Source organism: Orussus abietinus, unplaced genomic scaffold (assembly GCF_000612105.2).
Source record: "Orussus abietinus isolate OABI.00-Male unplaced genomic scaffold, Oabi_2.0 scaffold3, whole genome shotgun sequence".
Classification (NCBI taxonomy): Eukaryota; Metazoa; Arthropoda; class Insecta; order Hymenoptera; family Orussidae; genus Orussus; species Orussus abietinus.
Window position 1 is genome coordinate 1,921,074 of NW_019395984.1, and position 23,764 is coordinate 1,944,837.

General features: G+C 57.9%; 1 protein-coding gene across 1 annotated transcript in view; it reads right to left on the minus strand.

The window, feature by feature from the left end:
* Positions 1 to 9: 9 nt before the first annotated feature.
* Positions 10 to 23,764, minus strand: part of LOC105699138 — a 31,759-nt gene continuing 8,004 nt past the window's right edge. Inside the window, exons 2-6 of the mRNA XM_012423905.2 lie at positions 20,095 to 20,489; positions 15,827 to 15,970; positions 7,703 to 7,888; positions 2,314 to 2,629; positions 10 to 2,160 (exon numbers count right to left, since the gene is read on the minus strand). Coding sequence (XP_012279328.1) covers positions 2,029 to 2,160; positions 2,314 to 2,629; positions 7,703 to 7,888; positions 15,827 to 15,970; positions 20,095 to 20,489 — 1,173 coding nt within the window. The 3' untranslated portion in view covers positions 10 to 2,028. The remainder of the gene's footprint in view (positions 2,161 to 2,313; positions 2,630 to 7,702; positions 7,889 to 15,826; positions 15,971 to 20,094; positions 20,490 to 23,764) is intronic.

Sequence of the window (23,764 nt, forward strand, 5' to 3'; positions counted from 1 at the left end):
CACGATCGGTTCTCTTTAACAAGACATTTAATGTTCGTTTAATATCCGTAAGCTCAGCAGAGTCAACAGTTGCATGGGACAGACAGTTGAGAGGTTTTTCTCCTTCCACCTTCCGTGCTTCCCCGACCTACGGTACGTGTACTTTCTGTCGGGAACGTCGAAACTCAACGCGGCCATCGTTCGTATACATTACGCGCGCCTCTAAGGGAGGATCTCGATCACAGGGTGCGGCGCTCGACTGATCGTCGGTTTGAGGGTTAAAATGCGTGAACGCGTGCACATATCCTAGACAATATACGTATACGGTTAGTCGAAGTAGGGAATAAACCCGTCGTTATTCCGGGTCCGTCACCTCGTGGCTTCGCAGTTCACAATTCCTCGCTCCGCGCTCTTCGATTTACACGTACGCCCTTTCTCGCCCTCTATGTCTACCTTCCGACCCCGTGGAATTGAAAATCAAGAAGGGGGGCGCCTATTAAATAAATAGAAACCTAACATGCACGTTAATATCTAGGAGAGAAGCTAAAGTGTCGCGGTGGAAGGAACGCAACAGGAACGACGGGACGCCGGGCGTCGAGGGTTCCGCTTAAAAATGACGCGCTCCTAGTCGTTAAACGGTTAGTTTGTGCACTAGCAGCAGTTAGGAAAGAAAACGGCGTGACGACGACCCGCCTCCTTGACCTCCGGCTCGCGGATAGATCCTGCCGGGATTTTCTCCGCGAGCGGAGGGCTCGGGGAGGTCGGTACAACGATACGTCCGGCCGCGTGAGATTCGACATGTATTTACAAGGCTCGGTCCAAATCCATAATCCTCGAGGACGCATTCCTCGTCGCAGCCCTCAAAGCGTTCCTCGTAAACGAAACGCGCCTCTCCTCGATCTTGGCTTAGCACAGGCTCGCCTAATTTTCGCCGGGACCGGGGGAGATGTCCGACTAACGCGTGAAAAATATAGATCTCCATCCCTCGAATTGGGCATACCTCGATTCTATACAGCGAGCAGATATATTTATATATGTATATATATACTATATGATATAGGGAATATACACAGGCTCCGAAAGTCGAGACGCACCCCCTGGGTCCTCTGGAGGAGGTCCCGAACGATGCCCCCCGTCGTCCGAAGATCTACATATCGTATAGTGTATGATTCTTGTTTTTTTTTTTTCTTCCGGAACATATATAGACACTATATACCCAATCCCAGATACAAATTTACATCGCTTCTCTTCCTTCCCCCCGGGGAAGCCGTCGGTGCTCTCCCTCGCACCGGACCACCGAGAGATCCCCTCGCGGTCGCTGCACAATTTTTCTCCCGCTTTTTCCCTCCTTCGTTGCCGATTCGTCTTAATTTTCTTTTTTTTTTCTTCTTTCCTACGACGAGCGGAAAAGAGACCGCCTGGTCTCCCAATGTTAAGGAAAGAGTGAAATTAGGCAGCCTCGTAGTAAACCAATCTCGCTCCGCGTTCTCCCGAGGGGGAAACCGTGCCGGACCAAGTGCAACGCGTCCGTCGCCACTTCGAGGACCGTCTTCCATTTTTCTCATCCCCTTTTGTTCCCTCTCGGCGTCTATTTTCCAAGGATGCACTCGTTGCAGTTGGCCCAGGGCGCTTTCCCCGACGCGGCCATGCCTCGGTCGCCTGACGATCCTTAATCGTAGTAACCACAATAGTAAAAGCATATAAGCTATATAGCTACCATTCTGTATCTACAATATACTTTAATCATTTCCTCCCCTCCTGGTCTGGTCTCTCTCTCTCTCCCCGTGTGTACTTTTTCCTCCTCCTCCCCCTCGTATGTATATATATATCGACCTTCTATCACGTCTCGGGAGCGCTTTGCAGTCTCTTTCCGTCCTCGGGCCCGAGATCTCCTCTCTCGAGCCCGATAGCGAGGTCTCTTCTCCTCCGCCGTCCCGACGTCGACGTCGACGTCGACGACCGACGCCCGCTGCCGCGCTCTCGAATCCCGGACTCGTCCCGACGACTCGGGGAATCATCGAATCTCCCCTCTCCTCGGCCACCCCCGCGTTACTGGAGGACGCAGCACTTGCACTTCGGCTTCTTCTTCAGGGTGACGTGCTCCACCTGGGAGGCATCCCCTGGCCCCTGCGAGGTCACCCTGCCGACCTCGACGGTCGCCGCGTTCGTCGCCGGGCCCACCTGAAATCACGTTTTCTACGTTATATCTTGCCACCAAGACCAAGACTACATGACCTATACTACATGACCAAGACTATATAACAAAGAGTATATAACCAAGACCGATTTCTTTCATCGATAATTTTTCATCTCCATCTCTCTTTTTTTTTTCACCTTCTCGTTAACGGGCTGCTGGTTGGCCGAGCCCTTCGCCGACGTGCCATGGGCGTTCCCGTTTCCCTGGCTGAGCCTCGGCGAGGAGTTCGGGGGTCGGTTCGTCGAGTTCGCGGCAGAGTTGAGGAGCGGACTCGAACTCGAGTCGACCTCGGCCTGGCTATTCGCGGGGGTCTCGCATCCTGGCAAAGGAGGCGCGTTCTGGCCCGGGGTCGGGGTGATGGGCTTGCCGCCCTTGATCAGCTCGACGATCTCGTCGGCCTCCCTGGACAAGTCGCCGTCCGGCCTGAACGGGTTGTCCCACCCACTGTCCGTGCTGGAAAAGAGATAGAAAGAGATCCGTCAAGCTCGTGGGTATTTTATCATTTTTTTTTTCTTTTTATTCATTAATTACCCGACCAGTCGCCAAGAGTGCTGGAAAGGAGAGAGAAAAAAAGAAGATCGGTCAAACTCGTCCATGTTTTTTTCTTTTTGTTATTGCGATTGTATATATATATTTTTTTTTTATTTTTTCACGACCCGACCACTCGAGACTCGCCGACCCCTTGGGGCCAGAATGGACCATTAGTTAGTGCAATGAGCGTTTTCGACGGGCGACGAGCCTCGATTAACTCCCTCGTGCTAAGCGACTGCGCACGCGGGTTGCGCAACGCGAGCTCTCCGGGGTTCTCATCGGCCGATTTTCCGCGTCCGCTCGCCTTGAAACCGGACGGACGTTCCGCGTCTCCCGGGCCGCACACCTGGTAATTACGTATAACGCGGCCTTGCTCGATCGTGCTCGCGACTCGATTCCAGGGGCCGTTATCGATATACCGGGAGACCCGCCTGGGAGGTAACCGCGAGCCGGCGTGGAAATAGCGAAACGGACGAATGTGCGCGGAAACTCGGGAAAAAAAAATAGAAAATAGGAACGGACGGGAAGCGCGGAGACGGTGAATTTCCTACTCGGCGACAAGGCCCCGGAGGTTTCGCGACCGATTCCAGCCGGTCGCGCGAGACGAGCGAGCGGAAAAAAAAAAAGATCCGCAAACGGCAAGCGGAGGCGAATCGCGGAGGGAAAGAGCCGCTCCCCGATGGCCGTGGCATTAGCTTTGGCATTGAAACGAGCCTAATTGCGCTCCCGAGAGAGCCCGAGAGCGCTTCCTTTAAAGTATCCCCGTGCACTCCGGTGGACCGCGAGATGCGAAACTGCACCTCCGGATAGACGCGGTAGTTTCCGGCGGGTGCCGGAAATTGAGACGTCCCCTTCCTCCTCTCTCGGATCTTCCGAGGATGTGGAAAACCGGGGAAAATCGTCGATATCATTTTCCTAGGTAAGGATAAAGAAGGGGGGGAAATAGTAACGAAGCTCCCGCAGCCGGTGCATCTTGCGGGCTACTCCCGAAGGAGGGGAAGAGGGAGCCGGAAGAGCCTCGACTACCGAGACTTCCGATTCGATCCCGCGAGGCGTTTCCGGGGTTCTTCTCGTCCCGGGGTGAGATTGTTCCGGGGCTCGTAAAGGGCGAAAACGAAAACCGGAGGACAGGCCCGGTAAAAAGAGAAGACTCGGCTGGCTCGTGGCCAGATCGGCTAATAACGACTCCTCGGATATTACGAGATCAGCGGGGACGACGTTTCCTCGGACGGTTTCCAAAAGGCGTCGAGGGCATTCCTCCGAATCGGGGAAAGGGACGAAACGAGTGACGCGACCCGTCCGCGAGTGATTAATCAAAAGATGTTTCCCCGCGCGCGGGAAAGATCCCGGAAAATCCCGAAAAAATCGAGAAAACTCGGGAAAAATCATTTCCAGGGCCGTCGGAAAAACTGTTCGCAGCGCGAGCGGCTCGCAGCGGGTCCTATTTAAAGGTGGCTCGCCTCGCCTCGATATCTCTCAACGAGGTTAACGAGGCCTATTATTACGGGGCTAAGTACCGAGGTGCCGCATACAGGGTGTCCCGGTAAACTTGGAGGAAAATCGCCGGAGGGTCTGGAGAGTGCCGAATAAAAAAAAAAAGAAGACCCCCACCCGACCTCTTAAATCCGGTCGCGCGAGGTTGACCCCGGTCAGGGTTCAACGTCCCAGGGGACCCTCTCGTCCGGGATTTTCGCCGGCCAGATTTCCCGTGCACGTCTGCATTAACGTCTCTCGCATCTCGACTACTTCTCCGGAGCGAGAGGAACAAAGGAAAAAAAAAAGAAAAAAATTCATCAGGCCGGAGTCGCGCCAGGGAATAATTCTTTTTTTTTTTATCAATCCCCAAGAAGACGCTCGGACGTGTCCGAGGGCCTTGGAGCGCACAAAAGCCGGCTCTCTCTTCCTCTCGACTAGCCTCGAATTTGCGCTTCCCTGCAAAGTGGAAGGTGCAGTTGGGGGGAGCGGCTACGTCCACGTAAACGAGGGGAAAATCTAGGCCAGAGCTCATAGGGGGTCCTTCTTCGAGGCGTTCTCGGGCGTTCCCGGGCGTTCCTAGATATCTCGCGCGCCTCCAGACGGGCACCTACACCGATGCACATCCGCGATGCATCCGGAGTGCATCCGCGCATACGAGCACGACGATCGGGGGTTGAAGACCCCGCTCTATTCAGCGCCACTCCACCTAGCGGTAAGGTCGTTTCCTGGAGCCGTGCACCCGCGAGTTCGCGGGGGGTCGCGGAAACCCGGGAAAATCACCGCGGATCGAACCTCCCCCCGTTCTCCCGGTCGAGGGGGAGGAGGCGCGTCATTTTCGACCCACTTTCCGCGCTCTTCCGCTTTCCTTGCCTCCTAGGCGATCGATTTCACTCCCTCCCGCCGTCGCCCCCTCGAGGTCCCGGCGTCGATTTCCTCGACTCTCCTCCCGGAGGGTCCCTTGATGTGTCTCTCCTTTTTTTCTTTCTTATTTTCATTTTTCTTTTCCCTTTACCTCTCGCTCCCGCCGGCGTCGCGGGGGACCTTAATGACGTAGTAGACGTGTCCTCCGTGCGTGGTCGTCATCTTCCGAGGTGTTCCCCGGGGAGGGGTCCAAGTTTCCCTTGAGCTGCGGCTCGATCGGCCTCGGCATCGACACTCGGGAGGAAGAGAGGTCCCGGTCTCTCTCTCTCTCTTCCTCTCTCCTCGGCAGCCAGGAGTCGCTTATTTTTACGCCGGCGTCACGGGCGTCGCGGCGTCGCGGGTGGTGGACGCGCGCTATTTCAGGCCGGGGGTATTTTCGCGAGGTCCCATGCCGCGGGCGCCGATCTTCTCCCCCTCTCTCTCCCCCTCTGTTTCTCTCGTTCTTCCTTTCCGCAATACGCGCTGCCAACGCGGCGCCGAGGCCTCCCTTCGACCGCGATCACCTCCTACCGACGAGGACGGACGCGGCGGACGTAAACGGTGCACCCTTACGCGGAAGAGTCGCGGAAACGCACCTATCGATTCGTCTCTATTTACGACCCTGCGGTACGGCTTCCGGTGGCCGGGTCCGTTTAAACCGGCACGAGGGCACCTACGCGCTCCTTCCGGAATCGTCGGCGGAAGTCGAGCCGGAACGACCGCTTACGAAGTGGAGGAGGTCGAATCCGACCTCGGCGAGGCGGGCTCGAGTCGATCGCGTCGATAAAAGGGCTAGGACGAGGTTTGGAATTTCTGGACGCGACGGAAATTGAAGAGAGTCGAGGAAAATCGGAGAGGGTCGCGCAGGCTTCCCCGGTAGGCGCGATACTAACCAGCTCGCCAGGTAATTGGCGTTAACTTTAACGAAGCACCCTCCTCTGGCCGCCACCTTCGGCACCCATAGGGGGCTGGCGAGTATATGGGTCAGGGCTGGAGCCGGGCTCTATGTATCGTACATGCTCGCCGCGCGTATGTGGGCCAGGGGGTAAACGCGTAGTCAGGAGCAGGAGGAGGGTGCGCCAGTCATCGAGTGACAGCCGAAAGGACGCCGAGCGTCGATCCGAAGGACCCTCGCGACGCGGCGCGGCCGTCACCGGCTGAAAACCGGAAAGCCGAGGGAGCACCCGCGATCAGCTGGCTGCTGCGCCGCGTCGAAGACTCGGGATTTCCTCGGCTTCCTCGCGTCCCCGAGGAAAACACCCCGAATAAAAAATGCTCCGCGGGACTCGCCCTACGTCTTTCTCCCCGGACGTTTTCCACCCCCGTCGCTCCTTAAGCCGGAAAATCCACCCTGGAACTCTGGTCTCTGAAGATGCTTCGCTCCCGGAGAGGGAGAGACAGAGAGAGCTCTTTTATCGTTCCCCCCCGCCGCTTCCACCCTCGTCCTCGAGGGTCTCGGTCTCGCCTCGCTTGTCCCAGGTCAGCACACACCCCTTCGGCCGGTTCCACCCTCCGCACTTCCCGGGGAAGCCTTCCCTCCGAGCGGGTCTGACCGTGGCGGAGAGTCCGTGGAGCGATCGGCACGTGCGCGCGGGGCAGTCAAAGGAGCGTAACTCGAGCAAAGGGGTGGCTCGACTATTTTTTAGGGGGTGGCGGGCGGTCGGCTCGGGGGGGTGACCGGGTCCGGCGGGAGAGAGAGAGAAGTCGACGGCGGTGCAGCCGCCGTCGTGCAGCGGCGCGACTGGTGGACTGCCGCGGCTCGCCGCTGCCCATCCACCCACGCTATATCGATCCCCGTCCTCTCCTGTGTATGTCTCCGCTGCGTTGCGTGGTGGTGGTGGAAGTGCAGGAGCCGGCGGTGGTGGTGGACGTGCAGGAGGTGGTGGAGGCGGCGAAACGGCGCACGCAGCGCGCGGCCAGCGCCGCCGAGTCGAGCCGGTGCCGCGCGGACGTCGAGTTCCACTCGCGCTCGGCTCCCCCGACGGCTCTTCTTCATATTTTTAGACACCTCCCAATACGCATATCCTCCGCGTCCGTTTGTTGGCAAACGTTCCCCTGCCGATTCTCCATACACCTAGCTCCCAAACTAGCACTCTGGTACCGCAGGAAAAATTAAATCCCAAGTACCCACGAGACCAGGTGGAACTCGTGCCTACGGGATCCCAGTCTAATCAAGGTGGTTAGACCCCCCGCGGAAATTTCTTTTCCGCCACTTCCTCGAGGTTGCTCTCCCTCGGCCTGCCCGCGGCCGAAATGGTATCCATTTACGCTCTCCTCGTAATTTTCCTTGCAATTTTCCGGGAGTCGCCCCGGGGGATAAGGCCGACGCGCCGGGCCAAGAGAGACCCTGGGCCGGGCAAAACGCGGTCCCTGTTCACGGTGTAAACAAACTCCCGTCGCACTTGGACCCAAGCCACGAGTCCACCTTGCTTCCGGGTCCGCGGACCTTCCCGACGCGTTTGGCGTGTACTGGTGTCGGCGTGACCGACGCTACCGGATGGAGGAAGAGATGGCGCGTCACTTCCGGCCCATTAAGGCCGGGGGGGTCGCACGGGACAACGCGATTCGGGGGCCACGGGGGTTCTCAGGGGGACACCTGCACCTGGATCCCGGCCTCACCTGATTTGCGCGTGGTAGGTAGGGGTGGTGTGCTCCGTGTGGGTGGTCAAGAGCTCCGCAGAGTTGGCGGCCATGGCGTCCAGCAGGTGACCTGGAGGGATGATCGGCTCCAGCAGCAGGACCCCGGGGGTCACCGGCGAAGGTGCCGGGCCCAGCAGCGACACGCGTACCCTTTCTCTGCCCTCGCTGAAAGAGAATCACGCATAATCACTCGTCGTGCCAAAATGACAAAAGAGAAAAAAAACGAAGAAAAAAAGAGAAACATGACAATCCACCGCCAATCGCCCCCTAATGGCCCGGCAATCGGCGCTCGCCGGAACACCGCCGAGGGAGGCAATCACCCCCGACCCGGCCGCCCCTCCGGACAACTTTTCGGGCACGAAGGGCGAACTTTAACGACCAGACTTCCGGCCACACCTTTTCGCGTGCCAAGTCGAAATGAACTCCCTTTTTTCACCCTGGAGAATCCTCACACGCACGAGGGGTCACGCACTTATTTTCGCGACTAACCCCTTATCAAGGGGTCGTACGCAACGCTGCCGAGTCCCACCGTCGTTACAATTATTTTTATTTATTTATTTTTTTTTTTCGAGGGAGGAATTCCACGAAAAATCGCGCGGAGTGGAATAAAAGTATTTTAGACAGGGATGGTCCTACCAAATCGAGGGGAGGGTAAAATCCCGAGATAAATTCTCGCCCCGAGAGATGCAGAGCTTCACCCCTCGTTCGGCGAGTTATGCGGTCGGTGGCTTCCGAACGGGCCCACGAATCGGAAAATTTCCCGGTCACGGACTCGCTGTTCGAAAACGTGACTCGCCTGGTAGCCGACTCTCGAGCCGGACGCGGAAAGTCACGGCGTAACGGCGTCAACTCGACGTGGCGACTCGGCGCTGCATCCTCGGCGAGGATGCACGCGCGCAATTGTGCATAACGGGCCGATGCACCGCTGCGGCCGCGCTCGATCGAGCACCTCGGATCGCGTTGACGTTAACGAGTCACTCAAAAAGGGAGGGATGAAAAATTGGCGAGGGAGAGAAACAAAGGGGGAGAAAAACCGTCGATCGCGTCGCGACGATTCGCGCCGCTCGGAGGAAGAAAAATCGTTAAGGGACGGAGGTTACCTGGGTTTTTCCGCTTTTCCTGTAAAACTGAAAGATCCCCCTAATTCCCGAGGATTGGACAGAATTCCCCCGCGGTTAACGAGTAATCGTCGTTTAAGGTCGCGTAAATTAATCCCGGGTCCCTCTCCGTTAACGAGGGAGAGAAAACGCCGGCCAAGGAGGACAAATTGCCGCTACTCGGCTAATTGCCAAATGCAGTACGGTGGGGGCTAATAATTGAAATTGCGCGGCAATTCCGGGCGAAACCGCTGCCTTCGGCCCGTCGACGTCTCCGAGGAAGGACCGGCGTGGGTGCTCCGAGAACGAGGACGACCTCTCGGATGGATTTAATTTAATTCCCCAGTCCGGCCGATTCTGGAATCGCCCGATCCACCTACGCGTCGTTCCGATTAGTCCGTGTCACTTCTCGTCCCCTCGATCGCGCGGAATTATAATTTGCGAAGAAAAGGGGGGAGGTGGTATCGAGTCCGAAAAACGGTTCTCCGGTCCCGAGGAGCCCGTTAGAACCGATCAGTTCCCGTTTCTTTAGCGAGGAAAGCTCCCGGAAGACCCGCCCAGGGTCGACGGACACTGGATGCGGTTTCGCTCTGCGGTGGGATCGATCGATCGGCGATCGATCGCGGATCTGGCGCAGCCACGAGGTCGGCCGTCGATGCTACATCTCTCGTTCGCGGGTCCCAGAGAAATCGGGAGGGGATCCGCTCGCTATCGCTATTAATCGCCGTTCCGTATCGTTCCGTAATCACGAACGTTATCGCTCGAGTCGATAACGCGCCATTGATCGAGTTCGATCGATTGGCCGAAAACCGAAAGAAAAAGGGGGTTCGAGCCCTCTTCAATTTCGACCCCGTCGTCCGATCAACGGGTTCTCCCCCCGTTCCATCCAAGCGCGTCTCTCCCGTCCTTCGCCGCAATTGCGAGTGCAATTGCCGAGTGCATCCAGCGGCGAAGATATCGGCCGGTATCGGCACTTTCGCGGTGTATAAATAGACGACGCGACGTGGCCGACACTCGAGTCGGGCCCTCTCCCTCTCTCGGTTCGTCTCCTTCCAGCGTGCGTGCGGCGTTACTTACGCGGTAGAGAGTCATTGCGGATAAACCTAATCTGGGTCCGATTGGCCTGACGAATGGCCCCGCCGATGCGTTCCCGAGGAGAAAATAGTGCCTGAGGAACGTGCGCCGGGGTCGAGCCCGAGGAAACTCGGCGCCGACCCTTGCCCCCCCCCGATGACTTTCCACCGAATTTCGCAACGTAAAGGAAAGGAGAGAAAGGACTCCGGGCCCGAAATAGCCGCGCGAATCACCTCTCGGGGTCGGATAAAAGGAGCTAACGAGAGTCGAAGGTCGACCTCTCTCGGCCTCCCCAAATGGTCCCGTTTAAATCCGACTCGCGGGATGAATCAGTCGATATCGGGTAATGGAGCGATTCCCCTTCGATACGGGGAGAAAGAGGGAGGGAACTCATCCCCGAGGCGAGTTCGGCGCGTCCGAAATACCGGCGCCCCTCGGTCGGAGCTAAAAGGAGACGAATGACTCGCCGAAGAGGAGGGCCGCATTCTAAAAAGAGACCTCGCCGATTCGCGGGGTCCTCCCTCTGGCCGTAAACTTCTACCGTCTCGGAATCCTTATAACGAGTAAAGATTAAATATTCCCTTCCTCGTTGTTGGCTTAGGGAAGAGTTTCTCCCTTTCGGAGTCCTCTTTGAGATCCCCTTCGAGATCCCCGTTCGAGGTCCTTCGGGGCCGGTTCGCCGGGCGAAAGTCAACGAAAGGGAAAAAGTCGCGAAGCCGGTTCCACGGGGTGCGACGTCTTTCTCTTTTTTTCCCCCCTTATCTCCCTTCCCCTTCTAGGGGCCCGATGGTTACTCTCCAGGGAACCGGCCCGAGAGAAATTGCCGACTTGCGCAATCCCACGTAAGATCCTATCGAGTCACCGAGGATCCTCGGAATGGGCGCGACAGGTGCACCGAGTCTCTCCCATTCACGGCTATACCGCCCTCGGCCCCTTTTCCCCTCGGGGCACCTCTCGATCTCTCTCTCTCTCGAAAAAAGTGCGCGATATCGACTCCGGCGGCCATTTTTCTGCCCGTAAAGATCCCATACGCGGAGGGGCCAGGAGGGAGGACGCGTCCTAAGGCCGTCGCGACGCGTGCACGTTACGAGTACCCCGGACTCGTAACGCGTCGTTTTTCCCTCTCCGTCGCGACGCCTCCCTCGCTCTCTCACGGGAACCTCCTCCGTTCTCGGGCGATGACGACACCGAACGTTTATACGCCGACACGGCCAGTCGGAATTAGACCTTGAGCTCGTGACATCATCTCGGCGTCCCTCTCTTCCTCCGATCGACCGCTATTTTATTTGTCCCGCGCCTACGAAGTCACCTTCGCCTTCCTCGAAAGGGCGCGACGTAAGGAAAAGGGAGAGCTGACTAAATTAAACCGACCTAATGGCGTACGACGAAAGCGAGGCGGGAAATTTCACCCGAGAAACTTTCTCACGCGGCACTTTCGACGTCGAGTCGAGATTCCCTCGCGGCCATTTCCTGCGGAGGACGTTTTGACTCTAGGAAGATATTTCCAGGACACTCGCATAGCATCGAGGATGCCACGGGGATGCCTCGGTTCGGTCCCCGTCGGATCAGCTGATCGAGGCCGGAGTCGCCGTGGGGAAATTTTCCCACCAGGGAAGTATTCCCGAGTTTCTCGTTGCGCAACGCGAGTCTCGCGATAACGTAGGAGGAGTTACGAAATTCGACGAGCGTCCTCGTCGAGACTGCGGAGTAGCCGTAAAAAAAAACCTGGAACGCTAAAATAAATACACGGAGAGCGCCGAAACGGCCCGTGAATATAAATAGTAATTAACGGTGAATGGAGAATAAAAGGAGAGAGGAAGAGGGAGAGAAAAAGAGAAATGTTTTACTTTTGGAAACGGCTTATCTTCAGGGACGCGAGATGGTACCCACACCCGGTTGGGAGTCTCTCCCGAAAAGAGGAAACTCTTCTCGATGGAGAGTCCCACGACCACGGCCCGTCCCCGAGGATCGTTTTTCTATTTGTTATCGTTAACACGGGCGGCATGGTAACCCAGTTGCTTTCTCTGCCCCTGAAACGGCGAGGGGTGACATTTGCGGGAGCAAACAATGACGTCCGCGGACACGCGAGGGGCGGCGTCGGCGCCGCCGTGTCTGCCACGCGAAGGACCTCCGCCATGAGGCCGAAGGGCGGTTCTTCGCTAAAATCAATGTCACCGGGTCGCCCCATGAGCCCCGTGGAGAGCACCCTTAAAACAAAGCCAGAGAAAAAAAATCGACCAGGAATTCCTGCCCCCATCTCTCCCTCACTCTCGACCTAGAGAAAATTTCCCAACTCATACATAATCATACCCAGAGCGCACGTCCCTTTTGAGGATGAGATTCGCCGAAAGGAGGGTGACCCTCGACCCCTTTTAAAAGAGATTAAAAAAAGGAAAAATTCCCACGGATACCCGGAGTCCCTCCAGTCCTCCCAGGTGAAAAGTGAGAGCGATCGAGTCCCGGGGGAGCGAGAGGAGGATGGATCGACGAGGGAAAGGAGTGCCCTTAATGGATGGGCAAATCCAGCGGAGCCTCCTAGAGATGTGCCGGGGATGCCCGTCAAGATGGCGCGTATCCATGGCAACCCTAGGAAGCCGCCATATAGCCGGCGCTAGTCGCGTCGTTATTTCGCGAGTGCACTCCACTCGCGGCTAACTTTCTCGAAGACGGATTTATCGGGTCGAGATCTGACCCGGTCACCGATTGACCCCCGAGGTCCGTTTCGGCAAGCCCGGCCACTTCCCTCGACGCTATCGCCGCCGATAAGACCTCCGGGATGACCCTCCGTATCCGCTCCGAATTTCCCCCCCCCCCGTGTAATCAACCTTTCGTTGAATTATTCGACTTTTCGAGGCACGGCGTACGATTTTCCTGGGGGTCGCGGCCAGAGGGTGGAAGCGCGGTTTCCAGCTGATCGATACCACAGGGCGATTTACCTGCGCCGAGCCTGGAGGGGCTTAAAACATTTCCCCCACGTCGACCCTCCGATTTGCAACGAAATCGCGGCACTAGGGGCAAATACACGTCGAAACGAAATGTATGTACGTCAAATGAAAAATGAAAAGCGGGAAGAAAGAAAGGAAAAAAAAATAAGAAAGAAATTCAAACCGAGCGACTGGCAGGGCTCATCGGGACTACATTCTGCGTCGCAGGTGTATTCGCGAAGACTCGACGCGGAGAAAGAGAGAGAGACAGGAAGAAAGAAAGAAAGAGGAGTCCTGAGAGATATCCTTTGATGTATATATTTACCCTCGGGCGAATTCCTCCCTCGGGGTGGGCGGATATCGGAGCAAGCCTGGTAAATCTGGCCTCGAGTCGTTTCCACGGTCGTTTCTCCGATCGCGTTATTTATTTATCCGCGTCTCCCGACACCTCGCGAAATCTGCGCACTTTTCGACAGTCCGACCGCGAGTGACGCACCGGCGGTAGAAAGGGAGAACCGAGGGGTAGAGGAAAGAGGCGATAATCGGGTCGAGGGACGGAGAGGAGAGGAGAGACCCGGTGCGTGGGAGAGCCCCCGGAGGGACGGAGAAAGGGAAAGAGGAGGCGAAGGGAGCGACGGACAGGGAGGAAGAGAGAGAGAGAGCCGGTTGCTAACTGTTGCAGGAGCGCGAGAGAGACGAGGAGAGAAGCGGAACCAGGGGGAAAATAAGATGGAATAAAAGGGACGAAAAATGAGTAAAAGAGAGAGAAAGAGAGAGGAAGGGGGAGGTCTTGTCGGTACAGGTTTCAATATATATATACACCCACGTATATATATATATATATATATCCTGCACTGTGTCAAGATGGCGTAGCCATGGCAACCGGCAGAAGCCATTCCTCCGCGGCGCGCCAGAGATGAGATAAATCCGAGGGTGGTAAATCGAACCCCCGGAAGAGAGAGAAAGAAAGATGGACGTTTACCTTTTCACCTGTCCAGCTCGAGTCCGAGTCGTCGCTCGCGGGTATCCTTGTCCCTGGGGCGGGGATCACGTGCGTCTCGCGCTCGCTCGGCGATAAAGCGACGAAAAGAACCGGTAAGGAGATAACTCCGCACTGTACACTTGGCTCTACTCTAAAACGATACGGCGATCCTTGACCGTCGGTCGAGAGACCGGTCTCTCGGAGGGTCGCTCGAGCGGAGCGTCCCCTAGTCGAAGGGGTGGCGGCGAAGACGAAGACGAGGCTCGGCGCCGCGCAACGGGAGAGAGAAGGACAACGCGAGGGTTGAGCGCTCCTCCTCGGGGCTCGCTTTTCCTCTCGGGCCCTCTCGGCGGCACCTTCCTCGAGGAAACCGGCCTCTTCCGCGTCGCTATCCGCAGCAGTCCGCTCGCGCGTCTCTCGTCAAGAGAACCGGGGCCGCCGTGCTCCGCTCCGTGCCTCGCGCACCACGCCTGTGCTCGTTCGGTGGTCTCGTCTTCCCCCGGCCGAGGACTGCCGAGGGGAGCCGGAGATGCCCGAGCGGCTCGACGGTGCTGCCGCGCGCGCGCCTCGCGGCGAGCGACGACAGGGACCGAGCCAACTCTCGAGCCGAGCTCGACCGGACTCGACTCTAAATCCCTTCAAAAATCGGTCCCAAAGTTACCTTGCGAGGTGGAGAATCCTTTTTTTTTCTTTTTTTTTTCTTCAAACCAGGGAGTGGCAAATCGAAGGTGGAACGGCGCCCTTCCTCGGCCCGGGTATAATTACCCTCTCTCCCTCGCCCTCGCCGCAAATCGACCCTGACCAGGTAGTGCGTGCGTAAATTCGCAGAAAAAAAAAAGAAAAGAAAAGAAGCAGGCAGTCTACCTGTCCGGGGGCAGTTACGAGCCTTCCTCGTATTTCAGATATCGTACGGCGATCTACCTGACCCAGAACGGGGACCTGGTTCTCTTTCTCTCTCTCTCGTGAGTCACGGGGAGAGTGTCACTCGTAGCGAATCGACAATGGGGTCCGACTTCTCTCGATCGTCCATGGCAATTAGCAACCGCTCGGCGGGACAATGGGCACTCCGGGTCCGCCTCGTCGCGGACTAATCCTCGGACCGGCTCTCCTTTGAGCGAGGAGGGTTTATCAGAAAATTGAGGAAAGCGTCGGCCCCCTTCTCGCGGAAAATCCGACCAATTGCCGGGCCCTTAATCGCCCCGTAATCGCGGTGACTTTTCCCTCCTCCCCTTCCCACCGACCCGCTCTTCGACGTTCCCCTTTGAAAAGCCGGAAGACCGCTTACGAGTCCCTTGGTCCCGGAGGCCTGCCCACCGGGTCCAATTGACGAGTCCCGAGACGAGCGTCGGGCCCACCTCGTACAACGACGCCTCTCTCGTCCTCGGCTCAAATCTCCCGACTCGTCGATAAATCCTCCAATTGATTACCCTTGGCGAACCTCGATCGGGATTTTCCTTCCCCCCGCCCGTTCCCACGAGTCCCCCGGGGGTCGGGTCTGCGTGTCGTCACCTCTGATCGGGTTAACGAGGAGATTCGTGCCCGGAATACGCGCAGCGGACGCGCGCGGCGGAAAAGTCGCGCAAGGTGACGCGCATCGGCGCCGCGACGCGTCGGATCGCGAGCGGTATCTTTTTCATCCCCGACGTTCCTTTGGTTCCTTTCGAGGAAACAGATTGCGACGGGGATCGAGAGGCGCGTTCCACCGGGAGGGAACGCGGCTCATGTTGCTCCCTGCACCGCGGCTCGTTTAACGGCGTTTCTCGAGGCCGGCCGATATCGGGCCGATAAACGAGCCGGCGAGTTGGTTTTCGCGCAAACGCGCCGCCGAACGACCTCGCTATTTCGGTCCCAGGGCGTGCCGAATTGCGTCACGCGCTGACTTTGTGCGTAGGACTACCGCGACGCGTCCCGCCCTCGGTTCCCCTTGTCCTGCGATCCTCCCCGTGGCAGGGCGCCCCCTTCTGGAGTATATTAAGTATCGGGATAAAACGTCGAAACGGATTCCAGGGGTCGAGGCGACACTCACTCGGTGTCAGGGACGGACATGCCGGAGGTGGGCACGCGGCCGTTGTGCTCCAGGAAGTGGTTCATCATCTCCGGCTCCTCCTGGACGGGCGTCTCGTAGACGAGGGTCTCGACCATGGATCCCTTGCTGGAGCCAAAGGACACCCTGAAAAAACGAGCAGGCGTTAGTTCCCAATGAAATCCTGGCGAGGCGGAGGAAGGAGCGCCGCGAGGAGTCGATCCAGGTCGCGTCGGTAGGGACCGACCGCGAGGAAAGGAGGCTCGCCGACTCGTCGATACATCGATACGTCGATGGCCCGCCGACCCGTCGGCGGTGCGCATCGGTGCATCGGTGGAGACGCGCATCGATCTCCCCCGGGATCGCTCGAGTGGATCGGACGTCTGTCGCGCGAGCGGTCGTCGCCGTCGACGGTAGAAAAGTGCGACCGTAAACCTCAATTTCCTGTCGCGTGACAGCCTCCACCCGGCGCGGCAGAGGGACAGAGACAGGGAGACCGGACTGGCCGCGACCGCAGGATAACGGTTCAGCCCCGGTGGTCGGAATCGAAATCCCCAGGGTTGGATCGGGTTTCCTGGACCCCTCGGGAGAAGACCTCGGCTTGGAGGAAACGATCGGCGCCCGGGCCGCAGTTCTTCGGCCGCGGAACAGGGACGGCCGTAACGGAGCGGCTTTTTCTAAGCGACACGCAAATTAGGGTCGAGCAGGATTTCACCGCTCGAGAGCCGCTCCGGATGGTCCCTCCGAGCGAACGGCCGGCCGGGCGAATTCGCTCGTCGCGCGGTTAATCCCCGGCGAACCAGTTCCCCGGGAAGCTTATCTCTGGTAATTCCTCCGCATCCGATCGGCCGTGCAAGTGTATCCCATTACGGGGAAGCACGGTGGAACGCTTCGGTCCGCCGGGTGTCGCGGACTCGCCCAGATAGCTTTAATCCCCGCACTTTCCGATCGGCAAGCTCCGGTTACCCCCCCTTGGCGCAACCCCAGTCTTTAAAAACAAGGAAACCCTCAAGATTCCCTTAAAAAAAAAATCCCGCAATCGTACATTTCTATCCGAGATAATCGGCTCTGCGAGGAGGATTTTTCATTTCTTCCCGAGTACCACCAAGGCGAGACGCGGTTCGTGTCCAGGGAGCTGGTTCGCGTCCGAGCTGGAGCGCCGAGTCGGATGGCGCTGCCATCTGGCGACGCGCCGGGAGGCGCGCTTTCCGCTGGAGCCGGCGATGTGTCAAAGTCACGTGGTCGGTGCCAGGAGTCGCGCAGGCGCGCGCAGGTACAGGGGACGCGTGTCACGCGGCGCAGCCCACGCCGTGACGCAACCTCGCCGTCTCTCGCGCGGGCCGTCCTTCTCGCGCCCATTCGCTCCCGCCTCGATCCCTCTCTCTCGCTCTCCCGGGCGCCCCGCTCTCGCGCCACGAGGGGCAATTAAACGTTGCGCAATCGAGACCGACGGCGGCGGCGGCACGAATTCGCATACGAAGAGAAAGACGGAGAGGGACGGCGAGAACTCGGCTCATCCTGCCGGGGAGAGAGAGAGAGTTCGATTGGTCTTAATATGAATTTTTTCCTTCGTGGCAGCGCGGGGCCTCATTGGGAGCACAGGAAGAGGGCCCTTAGCGCGGCACTTTTTCTAAACGTTAACACCGAGAGAGAGAGACGGAGCGCTTCCCTAGCTCGTGCGCGTCGACGACCGACGGCGACTCCTATCGGCCGGAAGGGGGAGAAATCATTAGCGGTCCTTTTTAATAGGGGAGAATGTGAATGGGAAACGTCATAAGAGATCTCGTCTCGAGATTAGGCGAAGGCTTCCGGCGGCGTCGCGACGTCCCCCGAGCAGCCCTCGAGGTTTTCGGTCTGGGGGAGGCACGAGTGTCGGTCTCAAGGTGAGAGAACGAGAAAGAGAGAAAGAGAGAGGGGCGCGAGGGGTGGAATGGAGTACCCGGACGTGGTTTAGGGTTGCGGTGGGTCGGGGTCGAGGCCACCTCCTTCTCCATCGACCCGATCCAATCCTGACCACGGGCCGGCGCGAACCTGGCCATAACTCCTGCGCGGCGAGGCCGCAGTTAAAAAAGAGAAAAAAAGAAAGAAAAAGAAAAAGGGCACTCGCGCCCGGTAATCTCATTCCCGACGTTTCCGCCTCTCTGGGCATTTTTAATAACGCCTCTCTCCGTATGTACGCGGCGAAAAATAATAAAAAGAAGTAAAATGAAATAGATCGACCCTCGCTCTCACGGATGGGCAGTCGCGCGATCAAAATGACTTTCCGGGCGCGGCGGAGTTATTTCTAAAGCGGCAATTAGCGCGGCGAGATGTGTCGAACGAGGCCTGAAAGAGGGCCTTCTTGAGGCCGGGAGTACCGTCAATGAGAGCCCTGTGCTCGGCCGCGGATCCGCGAGTCGATCCGCCGCGCCGAAAAGGAAGAGGGAGCCCGATGGAGAAATCCGGTCGATTAGTGCGTCCTGTCACGTAAAACGTTATGGGGGACCGAGGCGACGACCTCTCCTCCTCTTTCCAGGTCGAGCGAGACTTCCGGGACGGAATGTCGTCGACTCGCGTACCCGGCGATTCCGCCTAGCGGGAAGGACCCATTACTCCTGCTTCCCCTTTTCTACGACCACGAGGGGCTCCGCGCGCGGCGCGACTCGCGAGAACGGCAAAAGTCACGGGAATCCCTGCTCCCCGGTCCGCGCTCGTAAACCTTTAAAGTAATCTCCTCGGCAAGGAGCATTAAATAAATAAAACGAGAGCGAAGTATCGCAATCGGCGGTTCCTTTCGCCACCTCGCCAGGGCGCGAGAGAAGGACCTCGACGTCCTCCTCCACTTCTCTCCGGATGACATTCGCGCTTAAACGCCATCCGACGGCTTCGATCGTCACCGGGTTATCCCCCGGGACCCCCCCGCCCTCCTTCTCGCGTTTTGTCACCGCTTTTTACGCCTCGAGAGAGAGGCCTTTCAGGCGTCGTCAACGAGGCCGCGAGAGTCAAGCGATCGAATAAACTTCCGGCAGGACTGCGCGCCTCGGTGGAAATAGTCGGGCGTGCATCACGTGCCGAAATAGATGTCAATATACGCAGGAAGATATATAGATATATACATATATATATATATGGGGAGCTCGACTCGACGAGGTCCTCCATCAGCATGTCGGTTTCGGCGCGACCTTCTCCTTCGCGCCCACGTACCTCTAACGACGTCAGATCGTCATCCTCGAAATTGGAAGGAACAACTTCTCGGAGGTTAACTCCGGTTCCCGCGACCCGACTCCCCGCGCACGGTTTTCCTCCTTTATGCAACCCGGGGTTTAGCGCGGTGTTAGCTTCCACCGAGGTGTGCGCCGGTAACGCGACACGGCTGACCCTGACCCCCTAAGTAAATGTCGTAAAAGGCAGCCCGGAGAGCGGGGCCTGGGGAAACTCGGGCTGTCCGGGTGCACGGGGGAACTCGGGCCAGGAGGCATGCGGTACGGCGCTCGGGAACGCACGGTACGTGCATAAGTGCATAAGTGCATACGCGCGTGCACGTACGCCAGCCGGAATACCGCTCGTCCTTGCCCCTGGGTCAATACGAGCCACTTACACCCACGGGGTGCTCGATTTCGAGACTTCGACCTTCCCTAGGAACGCCCGGAGAATTATCGAGGATTGAACGATCGAGGAAAAAAAAATTTTTAAATTAAAAAAAAAGAAAAATAATAACCGGAGTTTAACTCGGCTCCGCGCGGGACCATCTCGCAGTGCACTCAAGTCGCGCTAAATCTCCCTCCGTCGGGAGTTACATTCTCCTCGGGGATAAAACTCCTCGACGCGACGCGAAGAGAGACGTTCATTTGACGCGACGCGTCATTCCGCGCCGCGGTTCCGGGATACCGGCTTGTGTCGACCGTCCGCCGCGTTGCGGAAAGCATCGCGGAGACGGAGAGCGAGCCCGCGCCGGGCGACGAGTCCGCGTCCTAAGATAAATGCAGAGAAGGCTTGCGCAACGGAGATGCACGGCCGAAATTCCTGGCGAGGGCGAGGACTGGAATTAGAAGCGGCGCCGATTCAAACCACGGACCCAGTTTCGCTCCTCCCAGGCCTCGCACCTTGGCAGTGATAAAGACCCTCGATTTTCACCCACCCACTGACCAATGGGATCGACTCCGCGTGCACGTTTTCGTATCTATATTCGATGCTCAATTAAGGTAGAAATTAAATCATTCTCTCTGTACAATCCACTATCATTTTCTCGGGGTCAATCGGTTTGGCCAGGAGGAAGGCGAGACGGTCCTAACCTCTTCAGGCTGGCGTGTTTCGCGCCGTTGAGGATTTTGCTCTTCCGGTCGCTGCCGACGGTACTGGCCTCGCTGTCGATGCTGTAGAGGCTCTCGTCCTTGGTCACCCTGGAGGTGTGGAGGGTGCTCTTGCGAGCGGTGCCGTTGTGCTTGGGGCTGTCGGCGGGCCCGTCGTCGGCGGGGCCGTCCTCGCTTCTAGGACTGGCCGGGGCCCCGGCCATGGTTCTCCTGGAGGAGTCGGCCGTCTTCTTCGGGGAGGAGGAGGCCCTCGGCGGGCCGCGGTCCTTCCTGGCCGGAGCTTTCCCGGGCCGAGAGTTCTGGTGGGTCGCGTCTCCCGGGGGCGGCTTCTCCTCCGTCGGCAGCATGTACGACAGCATCGTCCGCCCGGGTATAGCCTGGAAAATCGAGGAAAATCTTACTCTTAGGGTTCCACCGAAAAAATATGGGAGTTTCCATAATACCGTGAAAATCGATGAATATAAATGTGTAATTAATAGAGAACGGGGGTGGAATGGCTCGCGCGATTCCCGCGACACTGGAGTCCATGCGGCGACGCGGGACGGTGCGTCCGGTTTTCCCGCGCGGCCACGCAGAATCGGATTTAATGAGAGCCGGCTCAGGGCAAACGTAATTACGCGCGAGTATCCGCGTACCGAGGCCGAAAGCGAATCCTGGGAGCGCACCTTAGGGACTCGCCGGCAGAAATCGGACGCCTCGCTCGAACAGAGGAGCGTTCTCCGCGCGGAGGAGCCGCCCCCGCCGCGAGTCGCACGAGCGTAACGCAACTCGCGCCAAAGGTTACGCGAGTGACCGGCGACTATTCCGCCTACGCGTCCCTAGGTACGCAGCCACACTTAATCCGTTTTCTCCCCATGCCCCCGTTTTCGCGCAATTTCCTATAATCTTCCCGGACTTCGTCGGCGTTCGATAAGATCGATAAGAAAAATCGCGAGGTATAGGAGAAATGGCCAAACCGTAAAATAGCGCCCCGCGTGCGGGTTTTTCTCGGCGAGGAGTCCCCCGGCGACGCGCTCGCGAGAGGAAAAAAAAAAAAAAAGAAAAAGTAAGCGAGGCGAGCGGAAAAAAGTAAAAAGCCCATTACTCGGCGGCTCCGAGAGAAAGGGCCGGGCAAACAGCGTCTAGCCTGCCCGTCGACGTTTTTCAGCTAGAAGAAAGGGCCCGAGACTCTCTTCTCCAAGGGCTGAACGAGACCCGTCGCGCTTTCAGCGGGCCGATGCACCCTGGCGCGGCGAGTGCAGCGAGTCGGCACGTTGCGTGTCGATTGCGTTGCAGGGACGCAATGCGCTCGAGTGCAGCGGGGCTCTAAATTGGTAGATTTGCGTGTCGGGCGCGTTCCTCGCGCGAGCGATTGCTCGCGCGAGGACGTCGCCGGGGTCGCTACTAAGGATGAGGACGAAGGTATCCCCGAAAGCGAATGAGGAGCGAAGGAAAGTTCCACCGGAAGGGCGGCCTCGTTTGCGGTGAAGGAAAGAAGCGAGAGGAAAAATCGTCCCGGCAAGGCGTGGGCGGAATGGTCGCTTCGCGTTTTTTCCGCCACCTTCCGCCCGCCGAGGGAGGATCCATCTTTTAAGAGAGATGGAGGGAGAGATCGCCTCGGAATATTTTAACGGTGACGAGGCATTAAGGTCTCCGCGGTAAACGGTCGTGACTCATATCGCGAGGCGCGGCAAGTCGGTCGCGGTTCCTCCGCCGATGCGAACCTCGCGAAGCGTTATTTCCCGGCCGAAGAAATTCGGCAGAAATTCCCGAAGGAGGAAGAAAAAAAATCCAACACCCCTCTTTCTCTCTTTCTACGACACGTGTGTCTATCGCGCGTCTCTGCACGTATCTTCTAGGCGTTTGCCGGTCACATCCGGTGCGAATCTAACGCTACCTCGTCCGTGACTTCCGATGCGAATCGCGCGGATGCGTTATCATATCCCGGCCGAAGAAATTCGGCAGAAATTCCCGAGCGTGGGGGAGAAAAAATTTGCGTCTTTAGACGTTTTTTGACGTGTACAAGCGTTTTTAGACGGTTCTCGTCCGCGACTTCCGGGCCCGATCGGCGTGACTTCCTGCGGATCCCTTCTTGGTCTTCGACTCGCTCGGACGTAATATCTAAGCACGCTGCGCAATTACGCGTCCAAAGTACCGAGAAGGGGTCGGGCCTCGACCGGAAGCGGAGGGACCGCCAAAATTTATGGGTTCCGGCACGGCCGTCGAGACGTCTTGCCGTCCTACGATCCGCCTCGACGTCTAGGCGCAATCGATGGTCTCTCGTTAAACGGGCAGCGAAATTTATCGATCGACTCTCGGGTCAAAGCCGACCGAAAGTGAACCTCGCCCTCCAGGTGGGGATCCTCGTTTCCGCGTTCCCCGGAAACCCGATCCTCCCCGACCTCGTGCGGACCTCTCGTCGGCCGCTTAAGCATCGTGAGATCGAACCGCGAAGACCCCCGCGGGAGGAAAGACCTCGTGGCGAGACAAATACAAGCGACAAGTGGCGAAGGCACTTAGAGCAAGCCCGGTTCTCAAGGGGCCAATTGGCCGAGCGGAGCGACCTCTTAATATATCGAGTCGTTCCACGGGGCAAATTTTTCCTACGACTTTTCTTTGACAATAATCGACCTCATTAAACGTATATCCATCCGCTCAACGGGACAGATTTTCCCCAACGGCGAGTTTCCTCTCAAAATAATCCCGCGTTCGCATGAAACCGCCGAGAATATGGCGGCGAGTTGTGGGAAGGGTACTAGATTAATTAATACGGCCCGTCCCGTCGCATGAAATTGTTCGACCTTTAATTTCAATTAAAGCGGAGAGCTCGCGGAAAGACTCCGAACCGTCGCGGATTCTCCGGGTTTCCCTCGATAGAAGGGAAAGCGCGGAGGCGCGAAAGAAGGCGAGAGTGTATCCCACCCGGCGCGCCCGCTTTATCCATCGACCGGGCGCACCTGCGGGCGTTACGCGGCGGAACGGCCGCGAGTCGGACTCCCGGCGTCGGCGGAGGCCGCGATTGGACGCGGTCCAGCCGTGACCAATGTCCGCGGTTTATCGCCCTTTCTTATTCTAACTCGACAGCCTCTCGGAGCGGCTTTGGCGACCTCGATCTCTCTCTTTCTTTGGGCCCGACCGGCGCACCGAGAGACAAGTAACTGCCGGTCGGGCAAAAAGTCGGGCCCCGTTCCCCCGAATCGAGGCGCGCCGCGTTCGTTTTCTCCGTGACTTTTCGCCGCAGTGACCGTAAAACTTGCGGTATCCGCACACTTTGTCGATGTCGTTCGGGCCCCAAGGAGTAGGCATCGTCCTTATTTAACCGAGATCGCGGTAATCCCACTTAGAGGGCCGACAAGTGCACCTCGAGTACACGCGAGTACCCGCCATTACCGGCGAGTAGGAAGCTGCCGGTCGCACGTAATGTCGTAACGATCGGTAAGTCTCTCCCGGGTATTAAGGTAACTGTAGTACCCGGGACCGTAACGCGAGTCCTCGCACGTGAGATTACCGGGTACACGTATACACGTAGAACCTCGAGGAAGAGGAAGAGAGGAACGAAAGAGGGGCGCAGAGATACGGCAGCGTACCCGCGCAGAGGGGCTAAGTACTTTCCGCGCACCTGGACCCCATCGGTACAATCGGACACCCGATATCCCAGCAGAACGCCCTCGAT